This window comes from Ranitomeya variabilis, chromosome 5 (genome assembly GCF_051348905.1).
Source record: "Ranitomeya variabilis isolate aRanVar5 chromosome 5, aRanVar5.hap1, whole genome shotgun sequence".
NCBI classification, from domain to species: Eukaryota; Metazoa; Chordata; class Amphibia; order Anura; family Dendrobatidae; genus Ranitomeya; species Ranitomeya variabilis.
In genome coordinates this window covers 625,117,972-625,140,006 of record NC_135236.1, presented here as the reverse complement: position 1 = coordinate 625,140,006, position 22,035 = coordinate 625,117,972, and the positions used below count along the sequence as shown (strand labels likewise).

Below are 22,035 nucleotides of genomic sequence, written 5' to 3'. Positions count from 1 at the left end.
TCCCTGCTACAGACAAGAGATCCCTACAGTCCCTGCTACAGACACCAGATCCCTACAGTCCCTGCTACAGACAAGAGATCCCTACAGTCCCTGCTACAGACACCAGATCCCTACAGTCCCTGCTACAGACACCAGATCCCTACAGTCCCTACTACAGACAAGAGATCCCTACAGTCCCTGCTACAGACACCAGATCCCTACAGTCCCTGCTACAGACACCAGATCCCTACAGTCCCTGCTACAGACACCAGATCCCTACAGTCCCTGCTACAGACACCAGATCCCCGCTGTCTCTTCTCCCTATACACTACGCTTTTCTTTTTCAATCCCTAGGAATAGCAAACGATCGCCGAGGAATGGATCGTACCACGTGCCGGAGACCACAGAGAACATGGATCCGACCGCCAGCAGTGTGACTGTAAGTGCGCCTGCGCTGGCCGGACAAGATGGCGGATGACAAGGTGAGTGCGGAAAGAGCGGCTGTGTGGAGACATTGTGTGTGCCCGGAAGGACTGCCATTACTGCAGACACAGGGCCGGCTCAGGGAGCCTCTGACTGACACTGTCCTTACATGTAGCCTCCTGTGGCCGGCGCTGTACACAGTGCTGCCATGCTCTGCAGAGCCCTGTGTGGCCCGGGTGACTCCCAGCTGAGGTGCAGCATGGCGGCCTCACTGCACCGGATCCTGCGGGCAACTCGTGCTGTCATTGTGGGGGACTGACACTGAATCCAAGGGTCCAGAGAATCCTCCTCCCCCTGTCCGGCCATTTAGCAAATATACCCATCTGTATGGTAACACACCGACTAAGGCTTCATCTGGGGTATTCTCAGATTTTCTCTGCCATTGGTTTTCACAATTTTCCCATGTAAGTCATGTCTGTGCCCCCCCCCCCCCCTTTTTCTCCTCATTTTAATTGATTATTTGTTTTTTTACCGATTTAATAAGAAATATATATATATATACCGGTGAGTGTGTATATACACACACCCACCCCCGGCTGTTCATGGCCCTGTAGGTGTTTCCATTGTCTGCCCAGTCAGTAGCTCTGCCCGTGACCCTCGTTACCACTGAGCCCACTGGCTGCAGCGCTGTCTGCAGTAATATACTGGGAGCAGTGGCAGCGATTCAATGCTGGACCAAGGGAAGACAAGTAAAGCACAGTTTGGGGTATTTTTTAAGACAAACTGCTGTCGGGGCTCTTGGGTTTTCTTTCAATTGGAAAATCGCTTTAACATCAATAATTTTTTTTTTTTTTTTTGCATTTCCGTTTTTTATTTTCCTATCAACCTATCCATATGATGGCTTATTTTTTTTTTTTGCGGGACTTGTTATAGTTTTTAATCGCATCATTCATTTTGCTATATGGAAAATGGGAATGAAAAATCCAAGTGAGTTGAAATGGTGAAAAAAACAAACGAACAAAACCTAGCGTAACTTTTCCCTTATTTTGGGGGGTTTGTTTTTACAGTTTTCGTTATACAGTAAAAATGAGCTGTCAGCTTGATCAGGTTTATTATTTATTCATTTTCCTCGCTTATATGGCGCCATCATTTTCCACAGCACTTTAGAGATTGTAAGCCCCAATGGGGCCGGTGATGACGGTCTAAACTCCCTATGAAGATGTCTTTGGATTGTGGGAGGAAACCGGGAACTGGACCCCAGTGCTAACCACTGAGCCATCATTAGTACAGTAAAGGTACCGTCACATTAAGCGACGCTGCAGCGATAGCGACAACGATGTCGATCGCTGCAGCGTCGCTGTTTGATCGCTGGAGAGCTGTCACACAGACCGCTCTCCAGCGACCAACGATGCCGAGGTCCCGGGTAACCAGGGTAAACATCGGGTTGCTAAGCGCAGGGCCGCGCTTAGTAACCCGATGTTTACCCTGGTTACCAGCTTAAAAGTAAAAAAAACAAACAGTACATGCTCACCTGCGCGTCCCCCAGCCTCTGCTTCCTGACACTGACTGAGCTCCGGCCCTAACAGCACAGCGGTGACGTCACCGCTGTGCTTTCACTTTCGGGCCGGGCTCAGTCAGTGTCAGGAAGCAGACGCTGGGGGACGCGCAGGTGAGCATGTACTGTTTGTTTTTTTTACTTTTACGCTGGTAACCAGGGTAAACATCGGGTTACTAAGCGCGGCCCTGCGCTTAGTAACCCGATGTTTACCCTGGTTACCAGTGTAAAACATCGCTGGTATCGTTGCTTTTGGTGTCAAACACAACGATACACGGCGATCGGACGACCAAATAAAGTTCTGGACTTTATTCAGCGACCAGCGACATCACAGCAGGATCCTGATCGCTGCTGCGTGTCAAACTAAACGATATCGCTAGCGAGGACGCTGCAACGTCACGGATCGCTAGCGATATCGTTTAGTGTGACGGTACCTTTAGGGCTCATGCACATTACCAGTTTTCTTGAACGAGTGGTATCCATGGTCTACATAGGTAGCACTGGTACATAATGTTACTTTATGGGGCCGTGCACATATCTCATTTCTTTTCCTCTGATGTATTGGTTGGAGACGTGTCTGATCAAAATCTGCAATGCAAGTTTATGGTTATGTTCACACATTGAGTATTTGGATGCAGACTTTTATGCACCATTTCTGCATTTTTGACCTGCGTTTTTCACCTGAATTTTCTGATGTTTTTGGACAGCAGTGAATGCTATAGAGATATAGGCAGACATATAATTGCTCAATCCCTCGACATAATAAAATTGCACCCCATGAAGCTTATGTTACAGCTTCTTTTGATCAAATAAATGCAAACAACATTAGGTCCCCCAGATAAGGTAAAGCAGACAGCTGTGAGCTCATATTATCAGGCTGGGAAGGTCCATGGTTATTGGGCCCTTCCCAGCCTAAAAAATGCAACCCACAGCCCCCCATATTGGTGCATCACATGAGATGCGCCAGTTCTGGCACTTTGACTTGGCTCTTCCCGATTACCTTGGTGCAGTGGCAGTCCGGTAATGGGGCTTGGGGTTGATGTCAGGTGTGAATTGTCCAAAAACACAGCTGGCATTAAGCCCTGGTGTGAGTAATGGAGAAGTGTCAATCAGACACACCCATTAATAACCAAGTAATAATAATAAAGAAAAAAAAACAAACCACCAGGTCGAAGGTGGGCCATGCAATTCCTACTGAGACTCGTTCTGATGGTTGCAATTAGGTTTCTGCCTAGCTGTCACACTCTTCAGCGAATAATGTGAAGATCCTTTATTGGTACATCAGTTTAAAGGGATATGCATATTTAAACCATTGAAAAAGAGAAAATAGAGGAATGTGTAGGATGCAAAAACCGATCCACGGCACAATATAAAAACATAGTTGTCAATGGTAACTAAAATTTACTACAAAATGCCATCCATATATACCCGAAGACCTCTGAATCAAGCCAACACATTGGTCGTAACTATGAAATGAATAAGTATATACACACTGAATATAAAATTTAAATAATGGATGGTTATGTGGTGCATTGTAAATGGGGTATATCAAGTATATATTAATCCAAAAGAAAGTAAACTGGGTGTGTGCAAATAGTTCTCTAAGGTGTGACAGTATGGAAGCCTCACAAAGGGAGAACTAAGCCAGTGCAAACACATGAGCGGACCAAGGTGCGAAATCAAATAGCAACCACACAACCAAAATATGTTCAATACACCTGTAAACGATGCAGGAGAATAGTTACCATATGAATGTGCCCCAGGGACAACCAAGGGGGCATTTGACTCTTATTGACACCGAGGCCAAATGGGTTACTTGTCACGGGCACCCTGAATACTCAGTGCTTACCTGAGCAACCTAGGCAAATGCGAGTAAGGAAGCGATCACTAGTTTTCTATATAGCATTCACTGCAGTCTAAAAATGCTTAAAAAAACCCAATTATTTTTAGATCTGCTTTTTTATTGCTGTTTTTGACTCTTCATTGAAGTTAATAGGTGAAAACACTCTGCAAAAACGCTGAAAGAATTGACAAGTCTGCAAGTCGCAAATAAGCGACGTGTGCGTGAGACTCCAGGACACTCTCACTTTGCTGGCATAAGGATTCCCTTCATGTTTTTGTGAGAAATCCGCACGGGAAAAAACCCACAATGTGCGCATGGCCTATGGGTCCGTGAAAAAAAAACTGGACCTAGCTCGGATGTCGTTTTCACGGACTGACAGAATGGAGAAGGTGGAGAAACTTTTTTTTTTTTTTTTTTGTTTTCCCCTCTCCACGTCTGGGGAAAAAAAACTGATGCCACTATGATCAGAATAATTGGACCGTTTTTCTTGTATGTGAATAAAATGGTTGTGTGAACCTACCCTTTCCAATGTCAAACATGGTGGTCTCGGCCTTGTTGATTTATCTAGTAGTCATGATGTGTCCACCATGTGCATGTGACTTATGCGGCCAATCACTAGACTCTGCTGTCGCTTGTCAAATCAACAAAACTGGAGGAACTATTGGTGACTATACTATTCTTTTATCTGCTTTAGTGATTTTTTTTATTCCGCAGTACCCTTCCATTTTTTTTTTACTTGACTTTGTTAGGAAAAAAAACGTTTTTTTTTGTTTGTTTTTTAAGCCACCAAACTTACTTTTCTAATTTTCCTTTGAATAAGTTTTTGTAGAGCTGCCAACAAAATGAACGGTTTAGTTTTTCATTGATCTCCAGAAACCACCTGGACATTTGGACGATGCTCATCCAAGTACAGAGGTTTTTAGTGAGAATGCAATGGAATGTACGGTAGGTGTGGGGTAAATTACATAGTGTCATGCAGGAGGTCTAAAGGCTAGGTTCACACAGTTTGTGTTTTTTGAAGCAGATCCACTTTAAAATTCAATTAAAAAAGCTACATACTCAAGATGTGACTTGTCAACTTCTTTGATTCGGATTCTTTATGGAATTTGCTTGAAACTTGACACTAGACTGCAAAAAAGTGTAAAACACAAAATAAACTCATCAGATCTGAAAACCTCACCAAAAGCACAGGAAGGCAGTGTGCACCCAGTCTTGTTACTGAGTGTTCAGAGCAGAGACCAGGGCTGTGGAGTCGGAGCCCATTTTGGTGAATTCTGAGTCGGTGTCATGGAAATTGAGGAGTCGGAGGTTTGGCTTACCGACTCCACAGCCCTGGCAAAGACTAAGGGTATATGCACACGATCTGGTCAGTATTTTACATCAGTATTTTTCAGTTGTCATGTGCTTCTATTCTACTTTTCCACTGATTTTTCACTCCTGGTTTTGGCTTACAAATACTGATCTAAAAAACTCACCACTCAGTGTGTGCACGTGGCCTAAGACTCGGGGCAGGAAACGTACATTACTAGCACCACTCCATAGCTGCAATATAAGGGAAAGCGCTGGAGTGGTGCTTTGTTTGGCTAGCACTCAGACAACACACTGACCAATGTGATTCAATACTGTTGGTCGCTTGTATGATTTATTTTTCTTTGCCCCACTGTCGCATTATGCACTACTTTCTTCTGAGTCTCAGATTTGACTCTCACATTCAAGTCTGTGGTGCATTAAGAAAAAAAAATGGATCCCACAAAAAACATCTGAGTGGCATCTGTTCTTACAGACAGATTTCTATTATAAGGCCAGTGTCACACTATTGTATAGCATCTGATGCGATCTGCTAAGGACCCCAGCTTCTGCGAGTGTGAGCCGTGCAACATGCTAATAATCGCAGATCTGATCTGCCCCCTAACACTGGGCAGAGTGTTATGTGATGTTTTATCCCATAGCACTGGTCCATGTTATATGGTAGTGTGACTCCGGCCTAAAGATAGGAAACTGTATTTGATCATGTATGTGTTTTAGTGTAGATATATTATATCGGATTACACACAGATAAGGCTAGTTTCACACTAGCGTTTTGCTGGGCTGCGGACTTCCTCTGTGAAGCCCCGCCCACGGCCGCTCAGCTCCGCCCACTTCCGCATTCGGCCTGGTACCTATCTTTAACGTTAGGTACTCAGGTCGTGTGGATGTATGCGGATGCCTCCACATGCGTTGTTTTGACGATGCAGCGACCCGCGTAAAACGCCGCTGGTTGGAATTTGTTTTTTTTTTCTGCAGTGTCAAAACGACGCATGCGGAGGCATCCGCATACATCTGCACAACCTGCGTGCCTAATGTTAAAGATAGGTACGCAGGCCACATGCGGAAGTGGGCGGAGCGGAGGTGCGGCCATGGGCGGGGCTTCACAGAGGAAGTCCGCAGCTCAGCAAAACGCTAGTGTGAAACTAGCCTAAAAAGGGACACACAGATGAAAATCGGATGAAATGTAGAAAAACATTGAGTTTTCTGGATGAAGTTTGGACAATTTTTCATACGCTCGTTGGCAGCCAGCCTTATACTGATATTTGGGAGGCAGAATGAACAGAGAAACAGCGGATAAATAATTGCCTTTTTAAATTTACTTTACTCCTTTTGCTGTGCAGTATAAATAAGATTATTCAGGTCAGTATTATTACAGTGATACCAGATTGCTAATTATTTATCTGCTTGATTCACTTAGACAATTGGCTATGCCATGGTGCACCAAGCAGCTGTACTTGGTTCGAGCTGTCATACTGTGGTGGCAGTGCCATTTAATCATGCAATTTTGTGCGATGACCGTTTATAGGGAACTTCTCACCAGTTTTTTGCCTTCTAACTGTCAGTCACCTTTAAAATCACGTAAATGGGGTTCCTAAAACCTCTTTATACATTGAGGTGCCCCTGTATATTGTGTGGTTTGATCAGATCTTGCCCAGTGCTGCCCCAGTCCCTTTAAATGCTGCCTCTATCTGCGTGGAAGTGGATGAAGTATTGTTCCTGCACAGTGGAGTCAGAGACTTGCGCAGACTCGCTCTGCCCTATTGAACAGCCACGAGCTGGTGATGTACAAGTGAAGCCTGCACATTACATGACCTCGTGCTGCTGGCGTGACACTTTGAGCACTGTGTGAATGACGTAGGATACATCATCCACTTCTGTCCAGATAGAAGAGGCGGCATTATTATGGACCGATGCTGCGTTTGAAGGAACTGGGTGCCGCTGAGCGTGATCTGTTTTCGCCCATCAGATCGGACAATACAATTTGCATACAGTGCAAGACATGAGTAAAGCACGTATGCAGGGGCACCTCCAAGGGGTTGTAGGAATGCCTTTTGTTTGAGTTTAAAGGTGATGAGCAGGATTATAAGGCAAAAATAATGGTAACAGGTTCCCGTTAAAGCAATTACGTACATGTCTGACAGAATGTGGTACTTCCCTGACGTACCTGTATGTGATTTCGTGGAAAGAGGTTAAAGGGAACCTCACTGGAGTATAATGTTGTATGAATCAGAGCCGGCTTGTCCGATTGAATCCAGGTATGTCTTACTTGGAAATATGTTGGTGTTTTAGAGAAAACATAGTGTGAAAAGCTGTCCGGAAACATTAGCTAGACTAGAGACTAGATCATTGCATTCCCATCCGGCTTCTACCCGGTCTGTTCCGGTTATTAACAGGTCTCGCCCTGTGTACACATGGGCAGCATGAATCCAGTGACCGGTTACCTGTAAAAGAGCCTCTAAACTGCAGCTGATATTCTGCTATGATTGGGCAGATTTATTACGTAATGCTCCAGATTTCAGTTCCAATTTCCTTCTAGTTTGTGGATATTTGATCAATCCACGTGTTATACAATCAGTGCGGTCTGAACTCTCTTTGGCCTTAATACTTGTAGAGACTAGTGATAAGTGAGTACACTCGTTACTCGAGTTTTCCGAGCATGTTTGGGTGATCTGAGTATTTAGATTGGATGTGCTCGTAGATTATTTGTGTTCCCGCAGCTGTATGATTTGCGGCTGCTAGCCAGCCTGAGTACATGTGGGGGTTGCCTGTTAGGGAATCCCCACATGTATTCAGGCTGTCTAGCAGCTGCAAATCATTCAGCTACGGAGACACTAAATCTTTGAGCACTAACAAATACTCGGGAGACCACCTGAGCATGCTCGGAAAACTCGAGTAACGAGTATACTCGCTCATCACTAGTAGAGACTTTATGCGATAGCTGCTTTTGCAGGTTTCAAGCAGTGAACGATAATATAGCTGCAGGTTTACATGAGAAACTGTTTCCCTGCAAAAGTAAGTGATTGTGTAAAGATCATTTAAAAGGCCGCCATGGCTGCTGTGCTTCATTGGCCTCTATTCTTGAACGCAGCCTAAAGATGTTTACTAGAGGTTGTTTTGGGCATGTTCCTACATGGCAGATTTTTTGCAGTGATTTGAGACTGAATACTTAATCTAATACATACAGTGGCTTTCGAAAGTATTCAACTCCCCTCATCCTTGGTGTTTTACCTACAGTATTTTGTTACATTACAAGCTATGATTAAATATTTTTGTAATCCGTTTCTTTGTGTGATCCATCAGAACTACAAAAGTTGGTGAAATTAGAAAATTATAGGCATAAATTACATTTATGGGTTCAAATAACTACAAATTGGCATGTGTATATGTATTCACGCCTTTTGCTTTGAAGCCTCTATAGATTTCTGGTGCAAGCAATTACCTTCATAAGTCACATGCTTGGTAACAGGAAGTCCACCTGTGTGCAATCTAAGTGTGATATCATGGTCTGTCAGTATTTTACCCTTTACTTTTTCTGAAAGGCCACAGAGGCTGCAACACCTTGAAGACCTAGGAGCTCTCCAAACACGTCAGGGACAAAGTTGTTGAGAAGTATACGGCAGGGTGGAAAGAACATGGTACCACAACAAACCTGCCAAGAGAGGGCCACCCACCAAAACTCTGTCCTGGCAAGTAGGGCATTTATCAGAGAGGCAGCAGGGAGACCAAAGGTAACCCCGAAGGAGCTGCAGACTTCCCAAGCGGGGACTGGAGTATCTGTCCATGCAACCGTAATAAGCCGAACACTCCATAGAGGTGGCCTTTATGGAAAAATGGGCAGAAAAAAAGCGTTTACTTACAATTTGTGTGTAAGGCTCGTTTTGAGTTTGCCAAAACACGTGGGAGACTCCCCAAATGTGTGGTGTAACCCACACAGCTCATCACCCCAAAACACCATCCCCAGAGTGAACCGTGGCAGCATCATGTTGTGGGGATGGTTTTCGGCAGTAGGGACAGGGAAAATGGTCCATGTCGAGAGGAAGATGGATTATGTGAAATACAGGGATATTTTTAAAGGGAACCTGTCACCTGAATTTGGCGGGACAGGTTTGCGGTCATATGGGCGGGGTTTTCGGTTGTTTGATTCACCCTTTGCTTACCCGCTGGCTGCATGCTGGCCGCAATATTTGATTGAAGTTCATGCTGTGCCTTGAGCACGGGCAGTATGCTTTGCCCAACTGCGGGCAAAGCCGAAAAGCATTAGTGCGCATGCGTCGGCGCACTATGTCCCGGAACACAGCGAAATACTTCCGGGACATAGTGCGCCGGCGCTTGCGCACTAATGCTTTTCCCACAGTTGGGCAAAGCATACTGCGCAAGGCAAGATTGCCTTGCGCAGGCGTGTACTACGGAGGACACAGCATGAACTTCAATCCAATATTGCGGCCAGCATGCAGCCAGCGGGTAAGCAAAGGGTGAATCAAACACCCGAAACCCCCGCCCATATGACCGCAAACCTGTCCCGCCAAATTCAGGTGACAGGTTCCCTTTAAGCAAAACCTGTTTTAGTATTTGAGACTGGGACCATAGGTTCAGCTTCCAACAAAACAATTACCCAAAGCATACTGCTAAAGCAACACTCGAGTGGTTTAAAGGGAAAAGTGTAAATGTTTTGGAGTGGCCTAGTCAAAGCCCAAACCTTAATCCAATTGGGAATCTGTGGTCAGACTTGAAGATATCTTTTCACCAGAAGAAGCCATCTAACGTGAAGGAGCTGGAGCAATTTTGCCTTGAGGATTGGGCAAAAATCCCAGTGGCAAGATATGGAAAGCTCATAGACTTATCTAAAGTGACTTGCAGCTGTAATTGCTGCAAAAGGAGGCTCTACACAGTACTGACTTTAGGGGGGTGAATAATTATGCACACTGAAGTTTTCAGTTATTTATTGTTTGCGTCACAATAAAAGGAAAACCAAATGTTCACAGTTGTAGTCATGCTCTTTACATAAACTGATGCAACTCCTCAAAAAATAGTAAAATTCCTTGTTGTGAGGTAGCAAAACACGTAAAATGCCAAATGGGTTAATAGTTTCACAAACCACTGTATGAGTGCTTCAATGTGTGTGTAGATCTCTTCAACCCCATGCCTTCAATTGATGGAGGGAGTCAGACATTTGAGCATCTGATATGCTGCTTTTTAAAGCTGTATATTCGCTTTTCAAGAAATTGGTCACCAAGTAGTTGGATACTTGTATAAAAAAACCCCCACATACTCGCCCTGCTCGAGCCCAGCGCCAGCTGCTCTCGCTGCTTCTGTGATTTGGCTGCAGTGGTGACGACACGGCTACACCGCACATCTCTGCATTGGCGGCTTTGGTGCAGATAACACGAGCAGCTGAGCTCAGTGATTGCCTACACCAGTAATGCCCACTGCCACCCAGACCAAAGAAGTGTTGGAGCTGGTGCTGGACCTGTGCACCAGTAGTTACCATCTGTCTTTCTTTTTACAAGCATACAATTGTTTCGGGACCACTTCATTTTATATGCAAAATGACTTAGGCTACGTTCACATTTGCGGTCAGCGCCGCAGCGTCGGGCGCCGCAGCGGCGCCGCATGCGTCATGCGCCCCTATATTTAACATGGGGGCGCATGGACATGCGTTGTGCTGCGTTTTGCGCCGCATGGCCGCAAGCGTTGGACGCAAGAAACGCATCAAGTTGCATTTTTTTTGCGTCCAACTTTCGGCCAAAAAGGACGCATGCGGCGCAAAACGCAGCGTTTTAGCGTGCGTTTTGCCGCGGTTTTGTTTGCGTTGTGCGCTGCGGCGCCGACGCTGCGGCGCACAACGCAAATGTGAACGTAGCCTTACAGGGACATCATTGTTGGGTCATTGTGCGTGGAGAAGGCCCAAGCCTTGTGCGGTAAAAGCCAGCTATGGTACATAGCCAGCATGTGTTTCTAACAGTGGCAACCAGGCTGAGGTTCGATCGCTGCTGTTACCCATACCTGCAGGTTAATAGTGGTTTTTCTGATGACTGGTTCATGTTCTAATATTAAAAGAAAAGCACAAGACCAACATTTCTTCCCATCTCGGATGAATTCTAGTCCGATGTTATACAAGGACTTGTATTGGAGCAGCTGCTCGGTAACAGCGCACTGCTGGCTGCCAGGGAGTCCGGAGCCAGACTTCTAATTAAATCTCCAATGATGTGACGTACCACAATTTGATTTCCCCATCTGCTTCTCTTATTATTTTCACAGGGATAATCTGGTTGATGGGGATTTACTAATCTGCTGTAAATGTATCCACTTTGCGGTTGACTGCAGCCCCCCAATCTAGGCTGAAAGGATCTCAGATAAACATTGACTCTGAGAATGTAACGCTTCTACAGGTTCTCCTCCATCTAACCATATGGGGCAGAAGCCGTCACTTGGAAAACACGGTGTCTATAGAAGGAGATCTGTTGGGATGCTTGGGTTTAGTAGGACCGCCATAATAGATGGAAAATGAAAGTACACTTATTACAGAAGTGCATATAGCAGTCACCCCATGTGCTTGTTGTAGAATTGCTCACATTTTCCAGAAGTAGGGCAGATTATTACCCTGCAGAATACAGACTACCATGTGCAGCATGCTGTATCCTGCCTATATAACAGGCTGACAGCAATGGCCATGTGTCATGAGAGGATGGACAATTTTTTTTTTTTAAGATTTCTCTGTCGATTTGGCATTACTGTCAGCCATACAGAAGTGATTCTTGCTGGATAAGTATAATTGGAGAGTGACGTGTATGTTTTTAAATATGCAAGGATGGATTCACGCTTATCTCACCCTGGAATAATTCCGATTTTCACACTTGCCATGTTTGCTTTCGTTTATACTCTATGAAATGGTTGTACAAAATTCTGCAATAAATGGACCCGCATTTATCTCGGGAAGTGGCCCTGTTGCATGCAGCCAGGATTGGAGAGATGGATGATGCACAAGTGCGCTCGTCAGTGTGTGGAGCACCCGTATGAATGAATAAAACAACCGCTTTAATTATCTTCCATTACATTGTATCAGATGTAATTATTGCTGCAGGTTATGATGCATTCATACTGTACAAGTATGGCGAACGAGCATTCTTAGAAACGTTCCTTTCCCAATAGGCTTGGGCTACAGTGATTTTTAGCAACGACCCGTCACGCGACCAATGTTCACTATGTGCCACTACTTGATTGCAGCATAGTATACCGCATTCACTTGTACTGCTCTACGTTGTAGCAATAAGACATATAGAACTTTGGCCATATGACACAGATGACGTGTAGCCCTAGCCATATTCGGGCAATGTAATCAGGCTGGCAGCCACCTGACAAACAAGCAAAAATGGTTCTTATTGCTTTATGTACATTCTATGCAGCAGACTTTTCATTAAAGGGAACCTATCACCCCCCCCCCCCCCCCCCCCCAGGCGTTTGTAACTAGAAGAGCCATCTTGTGCAGCACTAATGCTGCATTCTGACAAGGTGGCTCTTTTAGTTATTGTTCGTTGCACTGCAGAAATGATCCCTTTTGAATTTGGTCCCTCATACCTGTGAAATCAATCGCCAGGGAGGCAGGTCTTTCCCCCCTCATCCAAACGCCTCCCAGCCGTCACTCTGCGAGAAGGGCGCCGCCTCCCCGGCGTTATTCAGTTGTCCAGGCGCCTGCGCGGTCATATTCTGCCTTGGGCATGCGCAGTTCGCGCTGCCCGACAACTGACATCACTTGATGTCTTGTTTACTGCACCTGCCTGCACGTGCAGCCCGAGATCACGCGCGGCCTGAGATCACGCGGGTGCACGCAGGCACAGTAAACAAGACATCAAGTGATGTCAGTTTTCGGGCAGCGTGAACTGCCAAGGTAGAATATGACCGCACAGGCGCCTGGACAACTGAATAACGCCGAGGAGGCGGCGCCCTTCTCGCAGAGTGACGGCTGGGAGGCGTTTGGATGAGGGGGGAAAGACCCTCCCTGGCGATTTCACAGGTATCAGGGACCAAATTCAAAAGGGATCATTTCTGCAGTGCAACGAACAATAACTAAAAGAGCCACCTTGTCCGAATGCAGCATTAGTGCTGCACAAGATGGCTCTTTTACTTAAACGCCTGGGGGGTGACAGGTTCCTTTTAAGGGGTTTTCTGATCCTTCATCAATAGGAAGCTATATGGAATGATAAAGAATGATTGGGATGAATTAATAAGCAAAATGCTCCACAATCCTGGCTCAAGTTACACACAAAAACTCACTTAAAAGCTATATAAGTATGTCAACCGAAAGGTGGCATCATGTAGTAGGCAGCTTCAGTGCACTTCACTGATAATCCTAAAGTAATTATAACCGCTGGGGTGTTTGGGCATTCATATTGGTCTTTGGTAATAAAACCTTGTGCTTGCATTCATCTATTCCCTTGTGTTTCTAGGATTCCCCAAAACTAAAGGACCTTGTGTTTCTCAAAAATCAGCTAGCAGGCCTGCAACGTAAACTGGAGAACGAAGTACAGGCCGGAGTATCTCAGGTAATATGTTTGATCTGTCCTACAAATGGCAGCACTTCCCAGATGTTCACACTCATTGCTTCCAACAGCTCAATAAATGATTTATGGAAATATAGATGTCAGCAGGTGGTTTACATTATTGGTTGGGCAGTGGCATGTAAAAGTTTGGGCACCCCTGGTCCAAATGACTGTTATTGTGAATAGTTAAGCAAGTTGAAGATGTAATGACCCATTAAAGTTCTAAAGGTAAACATGACACATTTCCTTTTCTATTTTAGGCAACAACAAAAAAAAATGTTGTTTTTAAAAAATGACAGGAAAATGGACCAATGCAAAAGTTTGGTCACCCTTGGCGATTTGTGTGCTCAGATAACTTTGACCAAGGTTTCAGGCGTTACTTAGCCTGTTGGGGTTATGGCTTGTTCACTATCATCGTTAGGAAAGGCCAGGTTATGCAATTTTGCCAGCTTTTTAAAAAAACAGCCTTCTCTAACCTTGTGGCAAAAACAGCAGCCATGGGTTCTTCTAAGCAGCTGCCTAGCACTCTGAGAATGTTGGAGGCCCACAACGCAGGAGAAGGCTATAAGAAAATGGCAAAGAATTTTCAAGTTGCCGTTTCCTCAGTTCGAAAATAAGAAATGGCAGTTAACAGGAACAGTGGAGGTCAAGATATAATCTCGAAGACCAAGCCAAATTTCTGTGAGAGCTGCCCATAGGATTGCTAGAGAGGCAAATCAGAACTTCTGCTTGACTGCGAAAGACCTTCAGAAAGATTTAGCAGACTCTGGAGTTGTGGTACATTGTTCTACTGTTCAGAGACACCTGCACAAATATGGCCTTCATGGAAGAGTCATCAGGAAACAAAACCTCTCCTGCATTCTCACCATAACAAGACTGATCCACTTTGGAAACAAGTCCTGTGGACCAATGAGGTTAAAATAGAACTCTTTGGCCCCAATGATCAAAGGTAAGTGTGGAGAAAAAAGGGCACAGAATTCAGGAAAAGAACATCTCGACAACCATTAAGCATGGGGGTGGATTGTGGTTGTGTTGCAGCCAATGGCTCGCGGAGCATTTCACGGATAGAGGGAGGAGTGGATTCAATGAAACTTCAGCAAATTCTTGATGCAAACATATCACCATTGGTAAAATAGCTGAAGTGGAAAAGAGGATGGCTTCTACAGATGGATAATGGTCCTAAACACATGTCAAAATCCACAATAGGCCTCAAAAGGACCAAGCTGAAGGTTTTACAATGGTCCTCACAGTCCAATGATCTGAATATCATTGAAAATCTGTGGCTAGACCTCAAAATAGCAGTGCATGCAAGACGACCCAGGAATTTCACAGAACTGGAAGAATTTTCCAAGGAAGAATGGATGAAAATCCCTCAAACAAGAATTGAAAGACTTGTCTGGCTACAAAAAAGTGTTTACAAGCTGTGATACTTACAGAAGGGGGTGCTACTAGGTAATAACTATGCAGGATGCCTAAACGTTTGCATCGGCTCAGTTTCCTTTTGTAATTTTTAAAATGTAAGCAATGAAAAAAATGTTTCTTTTTATTTTTTTTCCTAAAATACAAAGGAAATGTGTCATCGTTAATTTTAGGCATTTTAGAGATCATTTCACTTTCAACTTGCTTAACTGTTCACAATAACAGTAATTTTGACCAGGGGTGCCCAAACTTTTACATGCCACTGTTTGTACCTGGTTTGGGCAGAAAGTGGTAATATACGGTCTCTGCCGGGGTGTGAAACTTAGGCCATGTGCACACGTAGGTCAGGTCCCTGCGGGTTCTCCCACAGCGGATTTGATAAATCTGCAGGGCAAAACCGCTGCGGTTATCCCTGCAGATTTATCACGTTTTGTCTTGCGGTTTCCGCTGTGGGTTTACTCCTATACTATTGATGCTGCATATGCAGCAATATGCAGCATCAATAGTAATGTTAAAAATAATAAAACATGGTTATATACTCACCCTCTTACGTGCCGATCTCCTCGGCGCTGCACGCGGCGGTCCGGTTCCAAAGATGCTGTGCGAGAAGGACCTTCGTGACGTCACGGTCATGTGACCGCGACGTCACGGTCATGTGACCGCGATGTCACCGCAGGTCCTGCTCGCATAGCAAACCTGAGACCGGATGGCCGCGTGCAGCGCTGAGAGGTGAGTATATCATTATTTTTTATTTTAATTCTTTTTTTTTTTTTACCGCAAATATGGTTCCCAGGGCCTGGAGGAGAGTCTCCTCTCCTCCACCCCGGGTAGCAACCGCACATTATCCGCTTACTTCCCGCATCGTGGGCACAGCCACATGCGGGAAGTAAGCGGATCAATGCATTTCTATGTGTGCAGAATCGCTGCGATTCTGCACAAAGAAGTGACATGCTGCGGGTTGTAAACCGCTGCGTTTTTGCGCGGCATGTGCATAGCGGTTTCCCATTGGTTTACATGTTTACTGTAAACGCAATGGAAACTGCTGCGGATCCGCAGCATCAAAATCGCTGCGGTTCCGCGGTAAAAACCGCAACGTGTGCACATAGCCTTACACTGCAGCTCACTCCACCATACATATTTATTTATTTATTTATTGTTTAAGTTTTTGACATGGGACTTACTGCCATGCTCTCTTCAGACAAGAGATGAAAAGGTTTGCACCCATTCACGACTCTACTACCAGCATATAAGAGAATGAAGGATAAGTCAGGGAGTTTGCATCAGGCCATTTCAAATTACAGGGATAATCCCATTTTATTAAGGGATAGCATATTTCAGGGACATGTCTTCACTTTATGGTCCTTGCGAGTCCAAACTCTCAGCTCTGACCAAAAAATATTGTACAGTTTATTAAGATTAAAGGGTTTTCCAGTTTCGAAAAATGCCTGTCCACCTGGTGCAGCTGATCAGTGTCTCGAGTCGTCAACTCTGGTAGTGCCACCGAGCTCCATGATTTACTGTAACGCTGTCAGTGTCAGCGCTTTAACAATATGTCCATGTTTCACAGTCAACCCCTGTGTATGATGCTCATTTTTTCTCATTTTATGTTGGTGGCTTTCTTGAGTGGAGTGATTAAATGAATAGGTCCCTCTGCCCATTTTATTCTCGCCTCTCAGGGTTCCATGTGATCTACTAGAGGTCAAGAGTTTGACCCCTCTGCCTCATGGCTGCCGTTTTTCTGACAATCCATGCCCAGGGGTGCATGACCAGGGGTGGAATATGTCATGTGCAGTTCCACACAGAGTTTTATAGGAGACCACTAAGGACAGTCACCATGCACTTATGCCACCTGCTCAATATACTGAAAAAAGTGCAGCACGCAAAAGGGTCTTACCCAAGTATGAGGGATAAAGATAGGGGAGTCATTCTCAACTTGGGAGGTTGTGTGTGACACATCCACTATATAGCGTACAGGAATCAATTCATACATTAAAAACAGGGATAATGGATTTCAAATACACTACTGAATCCAAGATCCGAAGACAAGATGGTTAATTGAAAGTGGTTTATTGTCAAAGCGTTTCAAAGTCGGTAACGAGTCCTTCCTCAGGACAACCACATGTGGTTCAAAATCAGTAATGACTCCTTACTCAGGACAACCACGTGGTTCAAAATCAGTAATGACTCCCTCCTCAGGACAACCGCATGTGGTTCAAAATCAGTAATGACTCCTTCCTCAGCACAACCACATGTGGTTCAAAATCAGTAATGACTCCTTCCTCAGCACAACCACATGTGGTTCAAAATCAGTAATGACTCCTTCCTCAGGACAACCACGTGGTTCAAAATCAGTAAAGACTACCGTACTTCCTCGGGACAACCACATGTGGTTCAAAATTGGTTGTGACTCCATCCTCAGGAAACCAAATGTGGTTCAAAATCAGTAACAACTCCTTCCTCGGGATAACCTCGTGGTAGTCCTGAGGAAGGAGTTGTTTACAGACTTTGAAACTCATTGACAATAAGCCACTTTCAATTAACCATCTTGTCTTCAGATCTTGGATTCAGCAGTGCATTTAAAATCCACTATTACTGATTTTATGTACCTGCTTATTATTCATACTAAGGCTACGTTCACACGATCCTTTTTTCACTGCGGATTTTTCAGGTCCTTTTTTGGAAAATCCGCATTGAAAACCGCAGTGCTTTTTTTCTGCGGATTTGTGTCCTTTTTCTACTGCGGATTCCACTGCGGGTTTCCAACTGCAGTTTCCTATTGGTGCTGTTGGAAACCCGCAGCGGAATCCGCAGAAAGAATTGACATGGTGGTACTTTTTTTCCGCAGAAAATCAGCGCGGATTTTCTAGCGGAAAAAAGGATCGTCGGCACAGCGGATTTCGTTTTCCATAGGGTTACATTGTACTGTACCCTGCATGGAAAACGTCTGCGGATCCGCAGCTGCAAATCCGCTGAGGATCCGCAGCAAAAACCGCATCGTGTGAACGTAGCCTAAGGGGTCACTTGGGTAACTCCTTTTGCATTTTCCTATTTTGCCTGTTCTGTGAATTATATGGACTGTTCTGTGCTTGGTAATGTTACATCTGCAGTGAAGATTAAGGCTACGTTCACACTAGCGTTGTGCGCCGTTGCGTCGGCGACACAACGCACGCAAAAACGCTGCGTTTTACGACGCATGCGTCGGTTTTTGCCGAAAATCGGACGCAAGAAAAATGCATCTTGTTGCGTTTTCTTGGTCCGACGCTTGCGGCAAAAAAGACGCATGTGTCGCACAACGCAACAAAAAAAACGCATGCGTCCCCCATGTTAAGTATAGGGGCGCATGACGCATGCGTCGCCGCTGCGTCGCCGACGCAAACCCGACGCACATTAGCTTAACGCTAATGTGAACGTAGCCTAAGTGATTTGATATACATAGGCCTTACACACACCCCCCCCCCCCCCTGATATACAGGTATGGGATCTCCTAGTAAAATGCAGTTGTCTAAGAGGATGAGAAACCTCCTTATACATGGGTCTATTCTGCCACGTTTCTCCTGTTTTTGTGATTTCAGCGGATTGCTAATGTTGCTCACTAATAGTGACCCGTCCCTGCTTATTATAGAATGGCTTGGTATGTGTTCAGCAGAGTCTACCGTAGTCTTCATTTACGATTGTCCTTGTGTTTTATAGGAAGGCACTCTTCTCAGCTCTCCATTTCTCAAGGGATTCCTCGCTGGCTATATCGTTTCCAAACTCAGGGCTTCTGCTTTCCTCGGTTTTGTGGTGGGAACGTGCACAGGAATCTATGCTGCCCAAGCCTATGCAGTACCCAACGTGGAGAAGACGATCAAGGACTACCTTAGTTCTTTAAGAAAAGGACCGGATTAGACTGGAAAGAAAGTGCTGATACTCTAATATCCGCTCCTTCAGTGCTCTAAGTGCTTTACTGGAACTCTTCACAATGCTGGCTGCTTGGTAATTGCATACAGGCGCAACGTGTGCAACTGTCTGCAGTCGGTGGCAGGGGCGAGCTCCGCAGATACACCATGCTGCTAGGTGCTTTCATTTTCCTTCTCTACAGTTAATGCAAACCATATTTAGGATGAAATATTAGAGCCGAGATATCTCACCATTTATTGGCACAGTTATCCTTTGCCAGGCAACGAGCTGATTACTAGAACACTCATATTTTTATTTTTGGGGGTCAGATTGCACATATATATCATACAAATGGCTTTTTTTTAGCTCAGATATAACCTGACGTGTCTCGTTTTCTCCAAGCATTTATTTCTGTATCATAAATTTCACAAACACTTTTTAATTTGTTGATAAATAAATGAATTGTGATGCCAATTCTGGAAACATCTGTATACCTGCCTCTATACAGGACATACCAGCCTTTTACATAGTACAGCAGGGATGTTTGTCACTAATATGGGACCTGAGGAATCCTTGCGTTCCTCTGCCGGTGAGATGCTCAGGGGGGCACTCTGGGGACTAATGCTAGTGGTCTCTGTAGTCATTTATGGCTCTCATGCTCCTCTGATATCCTTGTGCAGAGTTGGAGGACAGATTCCCTTCAGTTCCTCTTCGGTAGTCCTTCTAATTGAATTATCCAAGCTGATGATATCTGGGGTGATGCTTCTGATCTGGGATCGCAGGTCCATGCAGTTACCAGTCCCATGGCGACTGGCTATTCCTTATGCTCTGCCTGCCGTCCTGTATGGCAGTAATAATAATTTGGTGGTTCACATGCAGCACTTCATGGACCCCAGCAGTTTCCAAGTCTTGAGTAACTTAAAGATTGTCAGTACTGCTGTGATGTACAGCATCTTCCTACGTCAGCATCTCTCCATCAGAAAGTGGCTTGCCCTGTCCTTACTGACCTCAGCGGGGGTGGTTTACAGCTATGGTGGCATTCAAGATCTAGAGGAACAAGCCTCCGACCCTCACCTATACATCAGCCAGCCAGGTCTCCTCCTCATGGTGGTCTACTGCCTGATTTCTGGACTGTCTGCAGTTTACACCGAGGTGACACTGAAGGCTCAGAAAATCCCATTAAACCTACAGAACATTTTCTTATATTCGTTCGGTATAATTGTGAACTTTCTGCTTCACTTTACGGGAAGTCACCGCGGTGGTTTTCTAGATGGCTTCTCCATTTGGGTTTGGCTTATCATCATAAGCCAGGCACTCAATGGCTTGATTATGTCTGCCGTAATGAAGCACAGCAGTAACCTCACCAGACTGTTCATCATTTCCTTCTCCATGCTTGTAAATGGACTGTTATCTTACCTGCTGCTCCAGCTCTGGCTCACTCCACTGTTCTTTATTGCAGTTCTTCTCATTGGCTTTGCTGTCTATTTGTTCTATGGCATCACATGAAATTCTGAGAGATAATGTTGCATTTAATTTGGTCTGTATATTACCAAAGAATTATGGGGGAAAATGAGGTTTTCTAGGATATGCTTTCAGTATCACTTCAACAGAGGTCTAACTCTCCACTCCATGCTAATGCACATGGGAACATGTTGTGTGAAAAGAAAAAAAAAAAAAAGCTATTAACCTGCAGATATGGGGTTAATCTGCATGTTAATAGCGTTCTGAAACTGCTCGGCGCCTGCACTTAGAGCCCCACCGCCGGGAGGAAATGAAGTTTTTCCCCACCCAGGGTTCGGGTTCCAGTCCTATAGGTGGCGCTGACTCAATGTATATAGAGCGGTGGCGGTAACTGTGTTCTTGACACTGACTGACAGCTTGCTCGGCATGACTGAAACACGAACACTGCAGTTTCCTCCCGGCGGCGCAGCTCTAAGTGCTGGTGGTGTGCAGGACCAGAACTAGATTAACCCAACATCTGCAAGTTAATAGTGTTTGTTCTTATATGTCAGGTTCCCTTTAAGGCTCCTGTGACTAAAGATCATCTTTAATTTGAAACCACTACCCCGTCCAATCAGTGCTCCTCTATCATCTTTTTGCTTTTGGCAAAATGCATCTACCTTTCTGTCAAAATTTTTTTTTTGTTTTTTAATAAAATAGAAGAGATCTGTCTTTAGCGTTTTTTCATACCGGAAGTTGCTGTTGGCTGATTTCTGTATTGCCTGTTTAGTCCCAAAGACCTGCTTAATGTGACCTGCTGGTGGGCTGCTTGTCCAGACTTCAGTTGGTTAGATTTTTCGGCGATGTAGCCGTATGAGGGTTTTGCATTCAGAGTACTGGGAAAAAAAATTCCAAGTGTGGTGAAAATGCAAAAAAAAAAAGTTCAGTGCCTGAATTGTTGGTTGGGTTTTATATTTACCATGTATACTATATGGTAAAACTGACCTGGCAATATGATTGCTCCGATCTGTACGAGTATGCAGATAACAAACATCTATAGCTTAGTTTTTTTAATAAAGTGATGGAAAAAGTCTAACATTAGTATGAAAAAAAAGTTTTAGCGTTTGTCACCATTTTCCAAAATCAGTAACATTTTCATTTTTCAAGATCTGGGGCTGGGAGGGGACTTATTTTTTGCCTTCATCGCCTATTATTGCATTTTATTGCAATGTTAACCATAAACCCATAATTCTGGCGTGCTTTTTTTTTTCTCGTCACGATGTTTATGGATTATTCTATATTTTGACAGATCAGACCTTTCTGAAAGCAGTGATAACAAACATTGTGAGCCCACATCAAAGGCAGGGACACGACGTATGACGTAAATATACACAAGTATTCTCTCGTTGCTGCACTCAGGATGACAGGTTGGGATTTATGTAGTCTCTAGCCTCATGTATACATAGCATCCTGCTCTGACCCCAGACACCAGAACGGTGGAGTTTATATAAAGAGGAGAAGTGCAGGATGACAGGAGCAGACAACTCGCAATGTGACCAGATGAATACAACAAACTGTCTATGGATCTGACTTTAGAAAGTGGTAACAGGTAGCTGTACTTGTATAATTTTAAGGCGCTGTTCACTTAGTCT

The 22,035-nt window shown here is 44.6% G+C and overlaps 2 protein-coding genes across 2 annotated transcripts; both read left to right on the top strand.

Moving 5' to 3' along the window:
* The first annotated feature begins 401 nt into the window (after positions 1-401).
* LOC143776613 (SLC35A4 upstream open reading frame protein) lies at positions 402-20,452 on the top strand. Its single transcript, XM_077266128.1, has 3 exons — positions 402-461; positions 13,553-13,648; positions 18,755-20,452. Exons 1-3 carry the CDS (start codon positions 447-449, stop codon positions 18,950-18,952), a joined length of 309 nt encoding a protein of 102 aa, XP_077122243.1. The 5' UTR covers positions 402-446; the 3' UTR covers positions 18,953-20,452.
* Positions 19,484-20,449, top strand: SLC35A4 (solute carrier family 35 member A4). The gene has a single exon (XM_077266127.1). It carries the CDS (start codon positions 19,484-19,486, stop codon positions 20,447-20,449), a length of 966 nt encoding a protein of 321 aa, XP_077122242.1.
* Positions 20,453-22,035: the final 1,583 nt, after the last annotated feature.